This window comes from Haliaeetus leucocephalus, unplaced genomic scaffold (assembly GCF_000737465.1).
Source record: "Haliaeetus leucocephalus isolate CR32 unplaced genomic scaffold, Haliaeetus_leucocephalus-4.0 Scaffold373, whole genome shotgun sequence".
In the NCBI taxonomy this organism is placed as follows: domain Eukaryota; kingdom Metazoa; phylum Chordata; class Aves; order Accipitriformes; family Accipitridae; genus Haliaeetus; species Haliaeetus leucocephalus.
The window spans coordinates 8,731,240-8,753,590 of record NW_010972809.1 but is presented as its reverse complement, the minus strand read 5'-3'; the positions used below and the strand labels follow the sequence as shown (position 1 = coordinate 8,753,590).

Genomic DNA, 22,351 nt, shown 5'->3' with positions numbered 1-22,351 from the left:
TGGCCCTGCAAGGCAGCGGGTAGGGCAGCAGTTCGGTGGGTTTTGCCTTTGTTCCCCGTTGCTGGTAGGGGGCTGGCGAGAGCTCCTGGGCCTCCTTGGTTATACGATGAAAGGAGGCTGGTCTAGAGCTGTCTTAAACCGTTCGGGTCGATGAAGTGTTCGCCTGTGGGTGTGCTGGGCGGGGGAGTAGAGGAAATCATCAGGGGAGAGGCGAGGTCTGCCCTTGGAAGAGCTGGGTACATGTACGTCTGATTTCTTTTTTTTTAAACTTTGCTTTCAGTGGTACTGTGAAGTTTCAGAAATAACTCCCCCAAATGACTGTGTACTTAGGCAAGTACAGTAAGAACGTACTGTAGTAAGGAATGTGGAACAAATCAAACTAGCATATACTGGTTGAGAGATGATTGCTCTCATTGATATCTAACTGGAAGTGTTACACTTCCTCTGTGACTTAATTATTTATTTTTTTTTTTACTTCCTACCCAGTTCTGCATTTCTCCCTCACTTGGACTGCCTTGCAGTCTAGAAGGGTCCATGAGCTGGGTGACCAAATGTCTTTCCTCCTTGCCTCTTCTATATCTTAATTAGGAACCCGAAAAAGATCTCTTGCCAAGGGGAGTAGATGTCCAAAATTGGGGATGGCCCTATTTCCAAAAGGGAGTTTCCCATTCTCTCCAGTTTTATCGGTTTCCAAAATAGCATTCCTTCTATGCTATCAGCTTTTCCTTCTCTCTTTTTCTCCAGCTTCCCTCCCCCCCCCCCCACTATTTCCTGCTAATTTGCTTGCTTGTCGTGGATTAACAGCTTCTAGCCATACGCTCAAAAGATTTGAATTGAAAACTAGTGAAATATTAAGCCCTTTTAGCTCTGACAGAACACCAGATTAAATCTAAACTACAAATATTCATTCTTTAAAGTTTAGTTTAAAATTGTAATTTCCAGGCTTTCTGATCATTCTTAAAATAAGCAACTGGTCTCTTTTCTCCTTTAGTGATTTGTGTGCATTTCATTACTGTAAACTTTGTTTTGTTTTTGCTTTTGATAAAGTTGTCAAAACAGTTAAAGGACTTCTATTTGTTTGGGTTTTTTTAATGTAAACTGCAAATAAACAAACTTGTGGCTTAGGAAAACAGGTCTGTCTTCTTGCTTTACCTTTTGCTCACCTGAAGAAGAAAAGCTCTGTAATTCTTGGTTCCCTGTTTCTTTAGTATCTATCACAGCTTGCACTGACCCAGCAAGAAGCAGCAAAAGGCATGTCCTGCTGCTGCTTTCTTTCCCATGGATAGCTTAGTTTACAGTTTTTGTGATTTATGCCCACACTCGGACAACAATGTTTTTACTTAGATGGGATTTCTGTTGTCTTAAATGTCATTTAAAACAGGATGCAATTATTTCCATTATACTGGTATGACTTGTCTCAGTGAAAATACCATTAATTTAAATTGTAATGGTAAGGGGTTTTTCTGTATGGAAGATGTAACTTTTTTTAGTATGTGTCAGAGATGAAACTAATTAAAAGCATGTTACTAATCAAACTTGTGCTGGTTTTTTTTAAACAAAATGTAAAGTTGTGTTTTTATGGCCTTCGTTCAAGAAATTACAGTATTTTTACAGACTTGATAGGTGGGGTTTTTTAATGCTGTAATTGCTTTATCAGATATTAGTGCTGAATATCAGTCATGAATGAAAAAAAATTTAAAAAATAGGCTTTTAAAGTAAAATATTTAACACCTTGCCCTTTGAGCAGTGGATATTGTTGTGTGGTGAAACTGTTTTCCTCTTCAGTATAAAAGGTACTATTCACTAACTTTTTTTGAATCTGTGGTATTCAGATTTTTTTTTTAGTTGTAGGATTTCTTGTGAATATGAGCAGAGTTTTTCTGCTAGCTGTTAAGAGCATTTGAGGCAAAAACGGACAATAAAGGTGTTAAAATATGTAATCTAGGAATTGTTTTCCCAAGGTCCTATTAAAAAGAAACTGTATCCACTGATACAGTCCTTTCTTTATTATGCTACTCCTCACAGTGAAGCTAACTAAAGCAAAATAAGTGAGTTGACTAGAAAGGCAGAGGCCACTGACCTCTTTTAGTGATGAAAACTTTTAGATATGTTATGTTAAACCATACTTAATCAGTTTCTTTCAATGTACTGATATGTTTAGCTGTAAATCCAGTAAGTCTCAAGTACTGTGCTTGAAACTAAACATCAGGTTTGAGTTATTTTATTTCTGTTTATTCTGTGCTTTTCTGCTTTCCTACTTCACTTGAAAAAAGGAGAGAAAAGGAAAAAGTAATATCTCAATAGGATAGTGACAGAAGACTGAATATAAAAGGTGTTCTTAAAAACCATGGATTCTGACAGCTATTGAAAGTATCCATGAAATAATCTACAGTTACAGTTTTGTATTTCAGGACAAAACAGCCTGTGAAGCACAGACAGCCACTACCTGCCTGTGTTTTGAATGGCTGTACATCACTACTTAGTTATGCAAACAGGCACAGAAAATCTTCCACAGGAGAAGTCACTAGTACTTCATTTTACAGTGAAGGACTGGAAAATAATACTCAGAAGACTGTACATGTTACAGTGAAATTATTTTCTATGTGAGTTTTTCAGTAAGAGTGGAATGTACTGCTGTACTTAAAAGTACACTGAAAGTTCAAAATCCAAAACCAGCTAAATTAATATCTTTTAGCAGGAGTCAGATGTTAGCTCTTCAGCTTAACTTTGACCTTCTGTCTTGGACCACCTACCTTCTATAAATCTGTGCTGTGCAACATTGTCTTTCAAATTACTTTTCCCCAGGGAGAAATGCAGTGCTTGGTAATGGGGGAAATTTTGTTTGTAAAGGTGCTTGTAGGATGAGGGGTGATTAGACAGCACATGCATAGTGCAGTCATGTCAGATTGATATTTCATCTTTTGTGCTGAACATGAAAGCAAAGGTATGTGTTTAGAGCTTGCAAAGTATCAATTTAAAAAGAAAGCTGATTAAAATTTTTGTACCTTAACCTGAAAATTATTTTCTAGAAATCCTGTCAGAATTCCAGTTCAAAAGCAGTTGGATTGTTCTCCCAATGTCAAAAAGTTAAAGGAGGGAAGAAATAATTTTTGTGATCTCCTGGGGAAAAAAAAAAAAAAACAGGAACCCGGAGCAGTTTTCCTAGAAACTGAGTAATGAGAGAAATGCCTGAAAAATAAGGATTAATTGTGTGATTAGTATGTTACACGCTTTGCATAGGGCAAGGTAAGCTAAGTATTTAGTATTTTAAACAACACAAAGTCAAACACCTTCCCTCCCTTCTATGGGTAAATTGTTTGTACTTTTTATATTATTTCGGAAGTATTTAGTGCTTTTTCTTCAAAATGAAATTGGTCTGTGTAGCCTTTATTTGACAACAGAAGTTGTTAATATGCAGACAGTATGGTCAGCATATTAGTTCAGTAGAAAATACTGTGATTGCACTCAGTGATGGGTGTGAAAGCCTGTGTTTCCTTTCTAATTTTATTTGGTTTGCTTTTAAAGAAAACAAAATTTCTGAGACACCAAGCCCTTAATGGGTCTGGTTTTCCCTTGACCTTAAGGGAACTACAGATTCCCAGATTTTCAGTTTAATTCTCAAAGGCAGAATTCAGGCTACATTGTGCAGAAGCCAGTGGGGACTTGGGCAGTACAAAAGTGTCTGTGGATCAGATTACAATATAAATCGGTGATTTTTAGGCATCTTTAGACTTGTATTTTTTCTTTCACTTTGTGGATAACCTGGAAGCTGTGTACCCTGTATTTGGAAGTTCATCAAAAAGCCTGTAGTAGTTAAAGATTTAGGGCTATGCTGAGCAAAAGTTCCTTTTTAAATGCCTGCTTTTTTATTGAGGACAAACTAAACTGTTTTTTTGAGATAATCCTAAAGTGTCTCAATTAAAAAAGCAATGACTTTAAATTTCCTATTTAAGAATTCTGTGACTCTTGTGATGCTTTGAATCTTACTGTAGTTTTAACACGTACCTTGCTTCTTGCTGGAAAACTGAACATTAGATCTTTGGTGAAAAGTTAAGAAGCTATATATATAGCTGATGGGTTTCTCTCGTGTCTCTCTTTCATCAGCATAGAAGGCAGGGGAGCTTCTGTTTCTCACAAGACAACTTCACTACTCTGAAAGCATGATAGTTCCACACAGGAGATGGGAATTTAGGCAGATGAGTGGAAATGAAGATTGAGAGTATGTAAGGCAGAGTCCGAAAAATACCTGTGCACACAGACTCTGAGGCAGTGAAATACTTGAGCGTGTGTTTGACCATGTGAATCGAGAAAGATGCTATAGCGTATGGCTTGAGTACTTCCCTGAGTGGAGGCCAGAAAGCGGTGTTTGGGACAGAACATGAAAAATACAGGAATATCAGTAACACAAGTGCATGTCTCATCTTTTAAATATTCTTGAAACAAAAGGAACTGCCAAAAAAGTCACACGGCAAATGCTGAATTTAGTGTTGCAGTCCTACCTACAAGCACCCAGGTTAAAACTTCAACCATGTGAACTGTGTAATTACAGTGGTTATATAGTGTTTTTATAAAGAATATTGTGTATAGTTACAAGACTTAGAAAAAAATCTGTGGTGTCTTGTTTCTTTTCTCTAGGAAGAAAAAAATCCTATCCCATTGGGATTTATTTAGTTTATTTTTCTGAACTTCTGGATCTTTCTGAATGCATTCGCATAAACATATTTGAAAGTTTTTGATGCTTGAAAGTATTGTTTTCAAATTTCTGTCTGTGAATAACATAAGATAGAGGGTGATGATGGTACTAGGATTCTTTACCGCTTTCCTAATAAATAAAATAATGCACAGAAAATGATGAATAACTTTAGAACAAAAGAGAGATGAATGGTTTAACTGGAGGACAGTAAGGAGAGTGACTTCTAGATGAAGTAAACTTTGCTGGATGTTGGAGGTAGAAGCAGATGTAGGAAAGCATGTGCTTTGTGAGAATTTAGAAATTAATGGGAGATTTATGGCCATCTGTGATATGGTTTTGTGTAAAGCTGAGTTGACTTTTTTCTATACATATGTTTATATATAGATGGTTAAGGCTTTTCTTCATAATGTTGCTAGATTATAGTGAAGTGTCACGTAATAAATACAGAAGCTTTTAACCAAGTAGATGACTTAATTTCTGGGGAGCTGTAATGCAATTTATAATGAAAATAGTGGAAATTTTGGGTAGAAACATCTGTGTTCAGACTTTCTTAAATTACATTTTCTTCTATGCTATTGCCCTTTTCTATCCAATTCAGTATGACCAGAACAGACGTTCAGGAAACTTAAATCTGTTTGACTTGAGTCTTGGTAATGAATAAGTGCTGTAACATTGAATATACCAGCAAAAGTGTTCATTCAAGAACTGGTGTAAACCAGCATGTAGACCTAATTAATAAATTGGGGGAGTAATTTATTTTCAGTGTGAAGTTATGGAACTTTAAAGCTAACTTTTTTGAAAATTTATTTGATAAGGTGAAATATTTTTAGGAATTGTCTAATCCAAGTTTATAAGGCTAATATTGACATCTGGATTATTGTAGTATCGATGGTTTTGTTTAATAGGGGTACTTGGAGATTGTCACTGTCACTTAGGTAAATAGATTTTGAGCCGAGGTGAAAATGTGACTGTTTCTGAGCTGTTCAGACTGTATGTGGATTAAATTAAATTTGTGTGCTGGTGAGTTTGGTGGAGGAGTTATGTGTGTTTGTGGTAGCAGAGTGGAGGAAAGGGAATCTTTTTTTAAAGTAGACTGACTAAAATAGTTTTTAAAATTCTTCAAACGTTTTATTCAGCTTTTTCTGTTTGAACAGGTGATATAATTGGCAGATTAAATGATTTTCTGAACTAAAAGAAACAAAGGATTTCCCCCCCGCCTCCCATTTTAAAAGTCTCTGTTCATCTGCATTATAGATTAATGTTCTTTTAAATCTATTTTTAGAGGTTTGCTATTTTTACTGCTTGCTGATGGATCACAAACCCAGTGTTATATGTAGGCTGATCAAAATTTCCTTCAGGTTGTTTATGCTGTAAGATACTAATGAACAAAACTTCATTTTACAATGGAATGTTTGTGGAAAAATTCAGCGGTTTGATGTTGTAATGACATTTGTCTGGTTAATTGCTCTTTGTGGGGAATCTCTCCCCTCCCCGCATAAATAACGTGTCAAAATTCCCAATGTAAAAATACATCAAAATATAGGTATGCTGTACATGATAACCGATAAGATGCTGTCATTGAATGCGTACAAAGAAATGGATTTGCACTGGTCTAGATTTTTTTGACACGTGATAGATAGAAGGTTAATTGATGTTAAATGGATGCTTTGTTAGCCCTTCATCAGCTACTAAACTAGTACAGGAGGAGTGCAAATCATTACTACAAAAGGCCAAGACCAGTATGTTTTCTTAGTGAGGTTTATAGGTCTTTTTTTATCCCTCCCTTCTCTCCCTCCTTCCCAACCACACAAAACATAACCAGCTGTAACGATAGGAGGAGAGAGCAAGCAGCTTTTCTAAACACACACACACACACTCTTGCACTCCTGCCCCCCTTTTTCCTCCCATCCCTCAGCAGAGTGACAGCTTCTAGATGTTGCGTGCGAGTGAGTTCAGCTGGTGCTGTGTGGTCTGGGTGTGTGGTCTCCAGCTCAACCGAGAGGCTGCTAACAGGGTGGAAGAGAGTCAGCAACACTGTTTACTTTAATTTATTTCGGATGCCGGAACTGTGCCCGGAGTTTCTCCGGAGCTGGGTTCCACAGTTAGCGGTGTCAATCCCTCGCAGCTGCAGCCCAGGCTGCGACGGGCGCTGGGCTCCTCTGCCGAGGGCTCTCGCGGCGTCTGCCTCGGGTCCAGCGTTTTAATCCCTCGCGACTCAGAAATGTTAATGGCATCGCTGAGTCCTGCGACTGTTTTGCTTTCGCTCTGTCAAGATGCAGAGCCGTGAAGATGTGCCTTGCTGGGTTAAGGAGAGCAGGACCTCTGAGATACTGAGGAAATACGCGAGCGTGGCTATTGTGAAAGCAAAACTGCCGCGCTTATTCCTTGGCTACCCAAAACCTAAACTCTCTAGTACGCCTTTCATGACTCACTGGAATATTCAGGAGCCCTTTGAAAAAGACAAGGGTATCGTATTATGTCATTTAATACTCCAAATCTTATCTTTCTTGTCATTTGCCCTCTCCATCGCAAAACTTGCACATCTTCCCAAATTGAAACTGATTTTGTCAAGCAACGTTGTCCTGTAGGTTAACGTGTTTGTCAGTGTTACTATTGGCTTGAGTCGACGTGCCGGATATGACAGGGCAAGACAAATGAGGGTTTGTTTTTTCTGTGTGACGGTGAAATTACCCCCTTTTTTATGTTTGTTCATCTTTTCATTATAAGTAGCTTAGTGGTGTTTTGAAGAGTTTTTCCCTCCTAAAAGTAAGATTCGTGAGCACTTCTTGTTTAAATTGACAAGTCTTCTTTTATTATTTAAATAAACATGCATAGATTCTTAATATCATTTGGAATTTCAGCATTGTTTAGCTTATTCACTTCCCAGTCTTTTCTGGCAGGCTTGCAAGGAATAGACTTTGTATTATTAATGCAGTGTTGAAGGCTGTGGAAATTCTAGGGCACTGAAGATCTCCAGAGGGGTTAATAAATGTCAGCTATTTTCACAGTGCTGCTTTTTGGATGCTTTTAAATTTTGGTTTATGTAGATTGTCTGTCTGAATTTATATTGTTGGGAAGATAAAGCACAGAAAAGGTTGCAATAGTGGTTCTCATCATTTTGTAATGGTTTTGAGTACAAACATGTAGGAAGCTTTTTGCTTTGTCGTCCTTCTTGGGGTCATTTGCTGTGTCCCTTTGCTGACTCTGTCATAGTGTGTTGTACTCAGGGGACTCTTCAGGTTTTCTAGTGAAAACAAATTATTAGGTTTATTTAGTAGAAGCACAAGTTTGTGTAGTTTAAGGTGAAAGGGCCATCACCTGGGTTCTGGAATCTGAGTATTTATTGCTTGTTTAAAAAAGGGTGTTTCATAAATCTGTTCATTTGAAAAGCATTTAATGCTGTGATGTTAGTGTTAGAGAAGTACCTCACCTACTAGTTTCAGGTTGGTTTGTTTTTTAAGGAGTAAACAACATCTGAGGCACACTGTGGTTTTGAACATGGGTGATGCTTTGGTCATCATTCCTGTTGTTCCTGCCTCAAAATTTTTAAAATTGTATCTGTCTCACTCTGTCATATTCTGTTGTGAGTGAGAACAAATAAATATTTGATACCTGAAGACTTTCATCCTTGCTTGTAGCTTAGACTTTCTCAGCAGTGACAAATAGGCCTTTTCTTTCCTCCCTTTTTGACAGCTTAGATTCCCTTTGCTAGATGACCATGGCACTTGCATTGACCTTGAGTCTGTCTTCTGAGCAAGTCTTTTAAGTTCAGTGTGTGTGACAAAGTACCACTGAAAACTTAACTTAAAAGAGTTTTCAGTCACTGTAACCAACTTGCTATCTTGTTTTAGAAGTCAGAAACTCCTTTTTAGAACATTTCAACTGCTAATTTTTCCACTGGTGAAATTTATAAGGTGGCACCTGATGGTTACTTGTTTTCTGAAGTTTCATGCCATCATGATGTTTGCAGTTTTCCTTGGGGTTTAAACTTGCCAGCCAATTTAATATCCTTAAATCCTGAACTTCTGTTGTTCACTTATTTCACGTTCTGGTACTTCTTCCAGAGGGGTAAGCGGTACTCTGCTTTACAGAACAGATATGGTAGCTATTGGCATTTTACTTTGTGTTTCTTCTCTGCTTGCCATTGAAAGTTGAATGGGGAAACCTATTTAAGAACTCTCCTTTTAAACCAACTAAAGGTTTACAAAAGTCAAAAAAGCAACTAGTTTTGTATTTATCCTTATATTGGGCCATATTTTGTTTCTTCATTATTTGTTTTTGAAGTGGCTTTTCTTAGGATAAAGAGTGAAGATGTCCCCTCTTTGGCAAGCCTGTAATGCTCAGAATTGTCTGCATTTTTTTTTTTCTCTTGAACCAAGCGTTTGTGAGAGGACAGTTTATTTGAGAAGCTCATGTAAAGGCAAAGATGATGTTTATGAAAGGCATTTTTCAAGATGGCTTTGTAGTAGGTGGTCTTTGCAGAGGCTTTCTAACTCCTTGCACTTTCATAACAAGAATTATGACAGAATAATAGAATAATATGTGCAAGATCATGGGAGCAGTCAAACAGATGTCATCCATGTTAAACTGTTGGGGAGATATTGTGAGGAAATGAAGTTTAAAGAAAAAAAAGGGAGGGAAGGGGAGTAAAGAGGGAAAGAGACATCTGTTAGTGTAGAAGAAGATTGTCCATTGCAAAAAAAAAAAAAAGTTCTTGTTAACACTTCTTCAGTAAGTCTGGCTCCTCAAAGGAAATACCTTGTACAGAAAACTGTCTTTAAACAATCTCCCCTAGTCTGTATAAGAAGCAGTCTTTCAGTAAGAGGGCTGCTTTTTATATATTATTATTATTTTATACATAATACATATTTGTAAAGAATAAAATTTCTCTTTGGGACAGTGTATAGAATTGCAACAAATGTTCTTACTTAGATTATTGTATCTTTTCATGAAATGAAAATTTTTTTTCAGCTTTGCCTTAGATATTTTTTAAAAAATTAGGAACTTGCTTTTGGGCCATAGTAGTATACTGGCTAGGCTTCCCAATAAGCAGTTCAGTCATTTTGACTATTGACATGTTTGTCATAAGAAGGAGGAGAGGAAATACTATAAATTAATTGAAGGCTCCCAAGCATTTGTTTGATATTTGTAGTAAGAACAGATTCCATAGAGTTCCTTCACTTACTCTTTGAAATAAACGAAACCAATTGCTCTATAAAAATAATAATAATAGAGCATTTCAGTGCTGTAGTGCTTTTGTAATGTGTTGAGATTTACTGTGGTATTCTCATTCCAGTGAGGTATTTTAAAGCAATTCTGCAGTAAGTATGGAAATACTTTAGAAGAAATATTAGACCTCAGGAGGCTCAGCATTTTTATTACATTTATTTAGATCATCATGAAGGGGGATCTAGTGCCAATTTCTGAAATCCAGAAAAATATGTTGTAATATTACTTTTGAGTTTTGGTATTGATTCAAGCCAATTACCTGTATGCCTAGGTATTTTGAAAGAAACAATGGCCACAATGCAAGGGAACCGTAAAATTTTTTGGGGGTGGGAAATCAACCAAATAATACCAAAGTAGCTTGTATTTTACTTGTTTTCCTCAAAATTTCTTCCTCTCAGTATTACCACTGAGTTCCTGAAGATGGCTTTTTTGCATCTGTGTTGCTGATTAACATTCTATATAAATCTTTACAAAAAATTCCTCAGAAATAAGAGGTGGTTTATGTTGTCTTATTGGTATCTAGACACATGCTGTTTCTCGCAGAAGGTGCTTAGGTGTGTATGTGTGGATGTAACCCTACTGTTTCTTTACAGCTTTGTATGTCTTTGAGCTCTGCTGAGGATCTGTGAGAAAAGCTGCAAAGAAAGACTGGAGGAATAGATGCAGTTTGTCCTCCTTGCTCTAGGTAAACTTAGACACCCAATTCTTCTCTAATATCTTCTTTGCAGAGGAGTCCATAGGAAACTTCAAATTCTGAAAGAGCTGAACTTCTGTGCATATGTGTCTTGTAATTGTACAGGAATAAACAAGACTTTCCCTGCAATTTGGGTTCTGATTGCACCAGGTAGTATTAGGTTTAGTAAGGAGAACTGGGAAGCTTATTTCTATTGTGCTGCCCATTGTTTTGTCAGGCGATGCTGCGGTAATGTAGCTTTGAATGCAGTGTAGATGAGAGCTGGGCAAGCCTTGGGACTCCAGGACTACGGATCTTTGCAGAAGACTGGGTCTATCACTCCACCTGTGGCGAGGAAGTGGATCAACAGTAGTGCAGGTGGGCTGTCTGGACAAGAAGGCTCAGGGTAAGGAATGGGAGATAAGGAAGAGGAATTACCAAGGTGGCTGGGTTTGATTACCACGCCTCTCCCTCCCTGCTTGAACTTATGGATAAGAAGTCAGAAGGGAAAATTGGCAGGATAGGGGCAGGAAATAGTTTGGCTGCAAGACTGGGACCTGGCCTCAGTTTCGAAGTGAGGCAGAGACTGTCTGTCTCTGTGTGATGGGGAAAAAAAACAGTGCTGGGAAAAACAGGAGTAGAGCAGGACGGAGGGGACTCCACCTGATAGAGCACAACCTTCTCTTCTGTAGCTGGAGATCGTGTCAGATGATTTTTTTGTAATCTGCTGATACAGCCCCCCTCTCCTTCAGTGCTGTTCTACCCACAAGGTTATAGACTGCATCTGTTGACTGCCCACTTCTCTAGCCTCATGTTGGGTTCATGTAAAAGGTTCCACTATTTTACATACAGACTTAGAAGAGCATCCATATGATAGTATATAACTTAACTCCTTTTTCATCAGTTTGTTGCTTCCAAAAACCTGGGAAATTAATGTTTTAATAAAACATAATGTAATTTTTAATGTTGTGAAGTCAAGCAATCAAGAAACATTACTTTGTTTGCCAGTTAAAAACACAAACCCAAAACAAACCACCTTAGTTCCAGACATATGTTGCGTGTGTTATCATGGGCTCTTACCAGACTTCCTTCATGTACTGGACATGGCTCACATACTGCAACATACTATGCTTGTTCAACAGGAATCTGCATCTCTTACTTAATTGCACGCTCTTCAAAGGTAGTCTCAAAAGTTCTCTAAAGATATTAATAGTTCTGTGGCATTCAGAGTATCTAAATGCCTCTTCCATATTAATGAAGTTGTCTTCAAAATAGCTTTTGACATGCAGGATAGCATTCCCATTTTAAATACGTGAAACTGAGAAACAGACATTTAAGATCAAATGTATTCATAGATTTGAGGTGGTTATTTAGGACCTGAATATTTTGGAGCATTGTACAGCATTCCCTATGTTTAGGGTACATTTCACACTGACTTCAGGTGTGGCTGTGAGCTCTGAAGTTGGACACCAAGAAACTGAGAAGAAAAAAAATGTTACTGTAAAAAGTTTTATTACAAGTGACCTGCTATGCATCTATGGTAGAGATAGAGACAGGATCTTGTTATGGGGACAATTTTTGTTTACTTTTACCATGAGATCTTCCTACTTATTCCTGCCTGTCTGATTTCCATCTTCATTTTCAGTGTGTGTTCCAACTTCAGAACATGAAGAAAGAAACCAATCAGTGGGAGCTTCTTTAATCCTCATGGCAAATCTATCTAGGAACACTGAAAAATTTGGGGAATTTGTGTAGAAGCATGGTGTATGATGGTACAATGAATGTGTTTCGTATATGCAGAAGTGGCTGACACAAAGATAGGTAACTTAATTCTGGTATTTCCTAACTGCAGGTGCTTGGAAACTGCAGCTTTACTGCAGTTTATTTTTAGGGATGATTTACAGAGGTTCTGGGTTTCGTAGACTTGACTACTTGCAAGTAAAAATAGAAAATATACCTTGATCCAAAATAAAAATAGGTAAGAGAAGCCTTATGAGGCTTGGCTTATATTCCATGTATTTTTTTTACCAACCTGAACTTTTAAAATTGTGTATCCTAAAGTGTTTAATATGTGTACCTAAGACTTGTGAATAGTGACCTATTTCATCATTCTTGGATTTTCTTGGAAATAAAACCACTTCTTTCTATAGGTTATTTTTGGTTCTTGCCTTTCCAATGCAGATGAATTCCTATGAGAAACTGATCATAGCTAACTTTAAGAAGTTCAAGAATACCAAATGAAATTTTTTTACTAGGAATTTTAAGGATGATGTTGTATCTTAGTAGAAGAATTCAGGAGTCATGAAATGGAACAGGTGATACAAAATTACCGTCAAGTCCTTATGAGGCAGGGAAAAAAGTTTCTTTTGACTTCTGTTGGACCTGCATACCTTTGGGCAGGCTCTATGTTTAGTAAGTGTTGTAAATGTGGAGAAGTTGGTGGGAGCTAATGTGCTTCAGGTTATACTCGTCTGCTTCTTACAGCTGCAGAGCTGTGCAAAGGAAACTGTTAATAAGCCATAGGAATTTGTGATCAGTTGCATAGTAAACTAAATGTAGGCTGCATAACATGTAGCATATTGGTGTTTCTATTACAGAGCTATTTAAACTGGTTTGAGTTGATTCTGAATTTCAGGTGCAAAGGAATACTCTTCTTGTAATTTTATGTACATTTTTATTGATCTGTTGGGATATTTGTTTTGTTGATGTTCTCTGCTAGTATTGTGTCTGTAAGTAATATTTTCATTTTCTCAGTTTATGTAAACATTGGTGCTCTATACAAATAAGTGCTGGGGGCTTCTTCCCATGGGACTGTCTGTGCCAGTAAGTCCAATTTTGATGGGGAAGTTATCTGGATATGTAATCATAGTCTATTACTTATCTTAGCAATTCTAAACTTTGTAAGGAATACAATAATTTTCTAATAGAGGATTGAATAAGCTCATTTGAATTCTAACGTAAGTGATTTGGGGTGTGTGTATATAGTTTCATTAAGCATTTTGATGGTTTAGTATTTTTCTGAATATACTTTTTCTTTACAGTTCAAAACTAGAGCTATACTTAATTTAAAAAATGGAAGTGCAAAGAAGGTATAGCTATTCTTTATTGTTTCATGACTGTGGCAAAAAAGGCTTTGAGAGTGGTGTACCATATTTATGTTCATGTTTCTTTACCATTTTAGAAGAACAGCTTAAAAGGTTTTTAATAATTTTTACATAATATAACTATTGTTCTTAAATGATTGTTTCTTGCTGAACAGTTAAAAGCAACTCAGTTTTCGGTAACTGAATAGACATCATGTCTCGAGCACGGCAGCCCCCACTTGTAACTGGCATCTCTCCCAATGAAGGCATCTCATGGACAAAAGTGACAATTAGAGGAGAAAATTTGGGGACTGGGCCTACAGACCTCATAGGTAAGTTGAAAAAATAACTTCTTTGGAGACGGTAGAATGTCACATTTAGGGTATGATTAGAGATACTTTTTTTGCATGGTAAAATCTAGGTTGCATGGTGTGAGAAACGCCCTTTTCACAAATATGTGCTTGTATCCATAAATTCAGGGGTGCTGCCTGATATGCAACTAATCAGAATGACCATACTTGCTAAGCCTGACTCGACAACCTGTGCTGAACACTAAGAATGAATGCCTATGGGAGTGTACTAGAAGAGGATAGAAGTAATGAGATGTTCCCTTGTTACTTTCCCAGGCATTGAGAATTTCAGCATGGAAACTTTCCTGCCAAAAGTGTTTTCAATGTATTGAGAAAGTTATTGAGTGTTGCTATTCCTTGAGTTAGTGTAAAAGTCAATTTATGTGTCCGCAACAGTTATGATGAAGCGGGATCAATGATTTAGCTACACATTATGTGAAGAACCATTTCCTTCACCATTTTGATTTTAACATGGTAACTTCAGTTGAATCATCATAACTGTTACATTGAAAGAGGGAACAAGCAGTTTTCTGATTCTCCTAACCATACAAATCTTGATCATCACTGGTCTGTTGCCTCTTTTCCAGGCTGAAAAGTCCTAGCGTATTTAAATATTCTGCATGTATCTTTGACCCTTCTTGTCACTCTTCAGTGAATCTCTTTTGGTTTCACTACCAGTGATGGGTGAACATTATCTTGGTTACATGCAGAGGTCAGGATGTGAATGCACTGTGGCATAATACTGTACTCTCACTTTTGTTTTGTATTTCTTCCATAGGATTCTGTTTTCCATATAACTCCTACGAAGCATTGAGCTAATGTTTTTTGTTGTTCTGCCTATTATAGTCCCATGATTTAATGCTTGAGGGTTAGTAGTCCGTTTGAGCCTGTCATTTGTGAATTTACAGTTTTGCCTGTGTGCATCATGTTTATTCATTGAATTTCAGCTGCTGCTTTATAGCATCTACACTATAGTGCATCCACTTAGTCTAATAAGGTCTGTTCTGTGTTTTTTCTAGTTTTTATGGTCTTTACATTCTGAATAAATTAACAGAATCAACAGACTTTGTAACTTCTTTATCTTGTCATTTATGAATATATTGAATGTAAGCGATCCCAGCACATACCCTGTGGAAACTTTCCTTGGTGAAAACACACCATTTACTATAGCCCTATCTTAACAAGCTATTCATCCATTTGAGGATCATATCCTATAGATGCTTAATTTTCTTAAGCCTTTTGAGAAGGACTTTGTCAAATTTTCTGGAAATCCAAATTAACTATAACTACTGGAATTTCCCTCATTTCTTTTGTAAGATAAGCATATGTGTACTTCAGTATTCATGTTAGAGGCAATTTATCTAATTTGTTGTGGAATCATGACTCCTCTGAAGTCCATTGGAATTTTTTTTGGCTTTGCTAGAAACAATATTTCACTTCATGGCTGTAAACCAAGATTCCCAAATTCCATTCTTGGCCACCACAATGAACTTTATGGCCAAGCATAAGCTACTACAGTTTTCCCCTTCACTTCAGTTTGCTGTTGCTCGTTGAAGTAGTGTTTTCCTGAGCCCTAGACAAGGTTGCGGTATACTAATGAATCTTTATTGAGAAATAACCAAATAACTGATGATGTTTAGAGGTGAGTATATTTCTGTGTATCTGTGTGGTTGATGTACTTTGATAAGCTCATTAGTTCCTCTTAGAGGTGATCAGTGCTAGGTTCTTGGAAGGAAGACGTCTCCTGAACTGTGCCTTGGTATTACAGCTGACTAACTGCTAATATTTTTTCTCCTATTTTTTTCAGAGTAACTCTTGTAACACATAGTTGCTAATAGTCTCATGCTTTGTGCTAAAAATAAATAATAGATCGCCTTATTTTTTTCCTTAGCTCAATTCTCAGCTTCCTCCAGTAAGTGACTAAGGCCCCAGACATGTAAAGGTTTCTTTCTATGGTTAAATTAGGCATGTAAATATTCCCAGTGACTTGAGTGGAGATACTTGCAAAAGTGAGCCTTTGTAGGCATGAGATTTAAGCAAGTTTGAGTGAGGGTTTTATAAAGTTTATAGTCTGTTATTTGAGATGCATTAGAGTCAAATGAAAAGCAAGTAACTTTTTATATATATATATGTATATAAACAGAATATCACATAATGGGAGAACATGCCTTTTTGTTTCATTTGAGAGAGCTTTCTAGTAATCTCTTTGTGTCTTTGAAACCAAATACATTTTTTATTTGTAACTCTAGCTCATGGTACAAAAAGACAAGTACAGGAGATACCTGTAACATTTATGCTCTCAAGGTTTAGTTTGTCTTTTAAGACGTTTGCAGCTGTATTTTGTAGGCATTGTAAAATTGTCAATGTATAAGCTTAACCAAAATTGGAAAGTCTCAATAAGAGAATTATTTGTGCCTATTTATTGAAAGGCACATAAAATCTAGAACCAGAGTATGATGTTCTCAAAGATCTTTGTACCATGCAACAGATTAAAATTAACTTTTATTTAAAGGGAAGTTTTCTTTTTTTGGAGAAGAAAAAAATGTTGTACCTGTACTATTAAAAGGTCTCCCCCAAAATGCTTTTATTTTAGAAATTGTCTCGTGCCATTACTATATTTAGTGTGGTATATAAAATGTTAATAGAGACTTGCTTTCTTTTACATTAAGACACAGACAAAGGCTGTTTCCCTCCATTTCAGAAGTGTCAGATCTTGTGATCTTGTTCTCTTGAGAGCTTTAGGAACCTCCGATGAGAAGATAATTGATAAAAGGATCTTTAAAGCAGTTGTTCAAAAATTTTTACCCTACTAAATTGCTATGGCTCGGATCTTAGTTTTAAAGTATTACTTAATTTAAGCATGAATTCAGACCTTGGAAATTCTAGGGTGAAAACTTATTTATGAATGGTTCAAATTCTTTCAGTTAGTCTTAGTTCCTACTGCCATCTTTTTTCCTTCAGAGAAGTTGCTAGCATAAAGCCAGAAGAGATGTAATAATATAACCTAAGGTTAAAACCCATGCATCATAAATGTGTGGGTTTTTTTCTTCCACTCTGAAAAATAAAAACTGGCCTGGTTAAAATGTTGCAAATAAATAACAACCAAAATATTTTTATTTTAAGGCTTTTTGTGTGTGTGTATTGTATTTCATGCCTGCCTTCCCCCCACTGTCCCCTGCCTTATTCAGGCATCTTTTAAGAAACAAATCTACTGTCCTTGCTCAAGTAAAATTACTTGCAGTTGTAATAAGATTCAGTGCCTTTCTGTTTTTTATTTTTTTGGTTTTCATTTTCAAAATAGTTTTTGGCAGGGAGTAAGGCATTTTTACATCTGACAACCATGAAAACTGCCAAATTTCTGCTGTGTAATGTCAGAGACTTAAATTGTGGGAAAAAGTAAGTGTGAAGCTTCGGTAGGGAGCTACATACGCTGACCCTTTTCTGTCTGTAAGTATTTTTTAAATTGGTCAGAGCTTTCTAGAAATTAAAAACAAAAGTCAAGCCAACTGGGGAGGAAGTGCTATGCCTGTCTAGTTTATACTCCAATAGAGCCAACACTCTAGTACGACCTTGTCCTTTTGGGTATAAGGCAGAATGTTTATAGGTAAGGGTGTTATTTAAGAAGAACCTGATGAAGTTGTTCTCCAAATGGATACTATAGAAATTAGGATCTTGCCACTTCTTCAGGACAACAAAACTCTGATTAAGAACATGGAAATTGTTGTTCTAGATCTAAGAAAACAATCTATGTATTCCAGCATCCGGAGTCCTGATCTGACCAGAATCGATTAGATTGATTGGTCAGATTGATCAGCTGGTGAGACTGATTTGACATGAAGCCCCAGGAAGCCTTGGACCTTATACTAAGGTGTACCTTGACTCTTAAGCATCAAGAGGTGTTCTTTTAGTGTTTACACTAAAGCTTGACATATTTTCATATGCCACAGTCTTTTCCTACGAGAGAGCTTCATGGCTAAAATGTATGTTGTATTTTTATTTCATAGTTTGTCATTGTACTTCTGAGAAGGTTCAGAAGAGAAAATAGATGAACATTACATGACTGTTCTTTCGTACAACAGGGGCAGTTTATTCAGCAGAATTAGTCTTGCATCACGGATTTTTTACAGAAGAGATTGGGACAGAGTATTTGTCAATTAATACTTTTTTGACCAAAACCCCCTTCTGTGTCCACGAAAGTACTGCTAGACAAATAAGGTTGAAGAAACATTGTTCATTGTGAATATTTTGCAGAGTTTCTTTATTTTTTTTGCTATGCAAAGTCGTATGGAGTGAACTTAGAAAAGATTTTTTGCATGCAGTTTTGATGGAAGTTTCACGTTAAGTCCAATACTGAACAGCAGTTCTCTAGGGTTTTGCAGACAGAAGATCTATTGTACAACATCAAGTAAAAGTTTCAGTAGCCCTTAACTGGTGGAAGAGATTAAAATAAGCTTCAAGCAGCACTGCCTGTGTCTCATGAAGTGTCACTAGGACAAAAGACCTGAAGTCACCTAGGGAAAATCTGAAAAACATATTCATGACTCTTTGACTGTAGTTGGCTGTAAAGGACTGGAGAACGGTGATGTATTTGTATAAAATATATGAAGCATCATAAATGTGTTTGCATTACAGAATTTCAAAAGATATTTCTATTCACAGTAGAGTATTTCTTTTTTATTTTTCCCAGGTTTAACAATCTGTGGGCACAACTGTCTTCTAACTGCTGAATGGATGTCTGCCAGTAAAATTGTGTGTCGAGTCGGATCGGCTAAAAATGACAAGGGAGACATTATTGTTACTACGAAGTCTGGTGGCAAAGGAACTTCAACTGTTTCCTTCAAACTGCTTAAACCTGAAAAAATAGGTATTTTTCTTGTTCAAATTCCCATCTGTTTTCTTTACTAAACAAATATATGACTAAGTGCCTCTTTAAATAAAGTGTATGTTTAAAATGGATCCACCTCAGGACAATCTTCAGTTGTTTAGAAAAAGCAGAGTATATCAATAAAATTTGCAAATGTATACATAGATAAACTCATGGTATATGTGAAATTAATCCTTCTATCTAAATATCCTTGATAAAACCCTCAATGACTCATGAAAAGTAGCAATTATTTTTCTCTAGGAAGTAGCACTAAACTTCTAAAATTTAAAAAACCCCTCATAATGGATCCAGTAATTACTCTTATGCGTACTAGGTAAATACAAAATATAAACCAGCTCATGAGCTTTACACCTAAATCCTGAGCTGACAGTTAATCCTTTAAAGAAAGTTGAGTCCTCAGTGCCGTTTCTTATTTGTAATTCAAACCATTCTGCAAGACAGAAAGCGTACAGTATTTCTCATGACATGCTTAACTATTGAAATGATGTTGCCAAGCAGTGTAGGACCTCTGCTTTATCTAGAATCCAGTCTAAATACTCTCTGGATTGATAATGTTTCTTTCAGAACATCTCATTGATGAAGTTGGATAGTTACCTTTTCTAACATAGGAGTTCCCATAAGAACTGTTACAGGCTTTTGTTCTCTGCTATTCAGTGACAGTTAAATAACATAATTTCTCCTGAGCTGTACTAAGATCTTAATAATAGAAAGGTGAATCAAGTGCAAATGTTATGCAGTGAAGCTTATGGTGATGGGAGGGGAGAATTGCTATTTTAAAAAAAACAGGTAAATGTGGGGATGGGATAATTTCTGGTGTTGGGTATCTGGTGGGTATGTTAAAGAAGGGCATGGCCAAGCGTATGGCTGAGGGCTGAGACCTATGGTGCCTCACCTTTACGCATTGTCTGTGCTAAGGGTTTGGAAACAAAGATAGTCCTGTGTCCTTTGAGTCATCCATCTTGGCATGTGGCCAAAGTTCACTTACTTTTTGGTTAGTGAGCGGCACAGAAAAGGGATCTTCTCTGAAATATGCAAATAAGATGACCTCCAGGTAATTGCTCACTTTGAAACTAGTAGGTGACAAGGTTTGGACAGATACCAAAATACTTGGAGGAATGAAAAATACTAATACTCTGTGATCAGGAAAATGCTCTTAGCATACATGAAACTGTGCAGTCTGTGAGAGGGTAATGTTTGATGCCCAGCCATGAATACCTTTTCAGCAGCTATAATAAAATAATTTAGCATAATTGCATCCAGGTTGTTTTGCTATATATCTTCCAATATATTACCTAGGCATGCACTTTATATTTATCAGGATTTTTCAAATTAATTCAGTATGTTAGAAGTTGATGGTGCTGGACTGCCCTTGTTGTTTTAAGGATCTGCGCTTTGTTTTCTCTAGGTATCTTGGATCAGTCTGCTGTCTGGGTGGATGAAATGAACTATTATGACATGCGCACTGATAGGAACAAAGGGATTCCCCCCTTGTCCCTACGTCCAGCTAATCCTCTTGGTATTGAGATAGACAAGTGAGTACCAAATGCCTTTAATCCACTTTTTTAGTGGTTTTCTCTATATGTGCCTTTGTGAATTCCAGAGAAGTTTAATGGTTTACAGGGCAGGGAAAGATTTAAAAATACATACATATATTAGCTGTTGGTATGCTATTTGGTAGTCAAAAGAGTTGGTGCACATTCTATCCTGCTTCATAATCCTCATTTTTGGATCATCAATTAGAACTGTAGATAATCTAAAAGCCTGATATATTGAACCCCAGTGATGTTTAGATTTTGAAGACTGGTAAATAACCTAAGGCTTTGGATTTATACATTGTAGTTATGGAATACTTACTGTTGCATTTGAGTTTTATGGGGCTTTTAAGGATGTTTAGATTGCTATCTGTTGCTAAAATTGCAGTGTAAAATGTGATTTATTATACCACATCAACTAGTTTATTTTATTGAAATATTAATACTGTTTTCCAACCCACAGACTTCTTTACTTTTGTTCATAAGTATGGTGGAATTTATGACATATTTTTCTGAAACAGAAACTTCATAGTGAGTGAGAAATGGAATTAGAGGGCTTTAAATGGGACACTCTTAGGGCTCCAGACCTGCCCAACTTCTAGAAATAGCATCAGGAATAATATTTCTCTTGATGAAGATACCAGCTCTACCAAAACTAAAGGCTATTTAAAATTAAACTGTTACTAGGGGTCTCATCTGCTGAATGTTTGTGAGGGGGAGTGATTGGAGAAAATCTGCAATGTCCATTGTTACCTTGTTCTGATGGGGAAATGGTACTTTACCAAAATCTGTATGGGATTTCTAGTGGATACGTCATCACTTTCTGGCCTCTGGCTGTGCGTTTTTTTCCAGTTTGAATATGTATTTTTCTTTCTTTTCAAAGTACTAACCCAACAGTTTGTAATAAGCTGAAGATTTTGTCTCTAAGTATTCTTCTCCAGCCTCTGATGTAACTTCTGACATGTACTTCTTTCATCTTCTCCAGTTTTCCAACCGTGTTAAAATGTGGACTCTAGGACTGCAGACAATATTTCAGTGTCTTACTAGAAGATTACTGTCTCTCCTCCACTCTCCCTCCTCTCTTTGTAAAGGAAAAAAACCATAATAATCCTTTTTACTGCAGTGCTGCACTAGCAACTAGCAGTGAGTGGCTTGTTAGCTGGTTCTCTTGAGTTGCTACTTTTGCTGCTGGCATGGTTGTTCATTATTCTGTAGGGATGGCCTGGATTCCTTTATCCTAGCTATGTCTTTTTGCATTTGACAGTGTTCCTCTGTTGCTTCCTTGACAAGTCTGTCGTATCAGTCCAGGTGACAGTCTTTCTTGTTAATGTTTTTACCAACTATTTATAAAAAATTATTGGTGATAAAGCTATTACTGATGATTATGCAAATACTGATGAAAGAGTAATGTGGGCTTTAGTAAAACTTTACCTACAGATGTTCTCAGGCTTGCTTCTCCATGGATTGGGGGTTTTCTTGTAGTTAGTTCTTTAATCCATATGATGTATTCTATTGGCATTGCATAAAACTTTTTAATCAATCTTATGCTAGCAAATTTCCTTTAAAATGACGATATGTTAACTTTGCCTCGTTACTATTTTCAGTGAAGCACTTAATCTCAAAGCCCATATAATATGTTCTCAAACATTGTAAGAAACAGTTGTGACTGGCTGACACTAAAATTAATTTTCTCTGTTTTAATTCTGTATTTGTTGAACCCTGCAACAGCTTTTCCAATATTTTATCTGGGATTTAAGTCAAGATGACTAGTTCTGTTGCATAGTCCTCTATCCATAGATTTCTCACAATACTTCTTTCTGTAAATACAATGGTTATGACACAGTTGCTTTTAATTTGTTCTTATTTTAACAAAACTTCTAAGGTAGTGTTTGACTTCATAACCAAA

General features: G+C 36.6%; 1 protein-coding gene across 1 annotated transcript in view; it reads left to right on the top strand.

Moving 5' to 3' along the window:
- EXOC2 (exocyst complex component 2) overlaps nt 1–22,351 on the top strand; it is a 135,240-nt gene that overhangs the window by 203 nt on the left and 112,686 nt on the right. The window contains exons 2-4 of the mRNA XM_010573290.1: nt 13,855–14,010; nt 18,716–18,892; nt 20,319–20,445. Coding sequence (XP_010571592.1) covers nt 13,893–14,010; nt 18,716–18,892; nt 20,319–20,445 — 422 coding nt within the window. The 5' untranslated portion in view covers nt 13,855–13,892. The remainder of the gene's footprint in view (nt 1–13,854; nt 14,011–18,715; nt 18,893–20,318; nt 20,446–22,351) is intronic.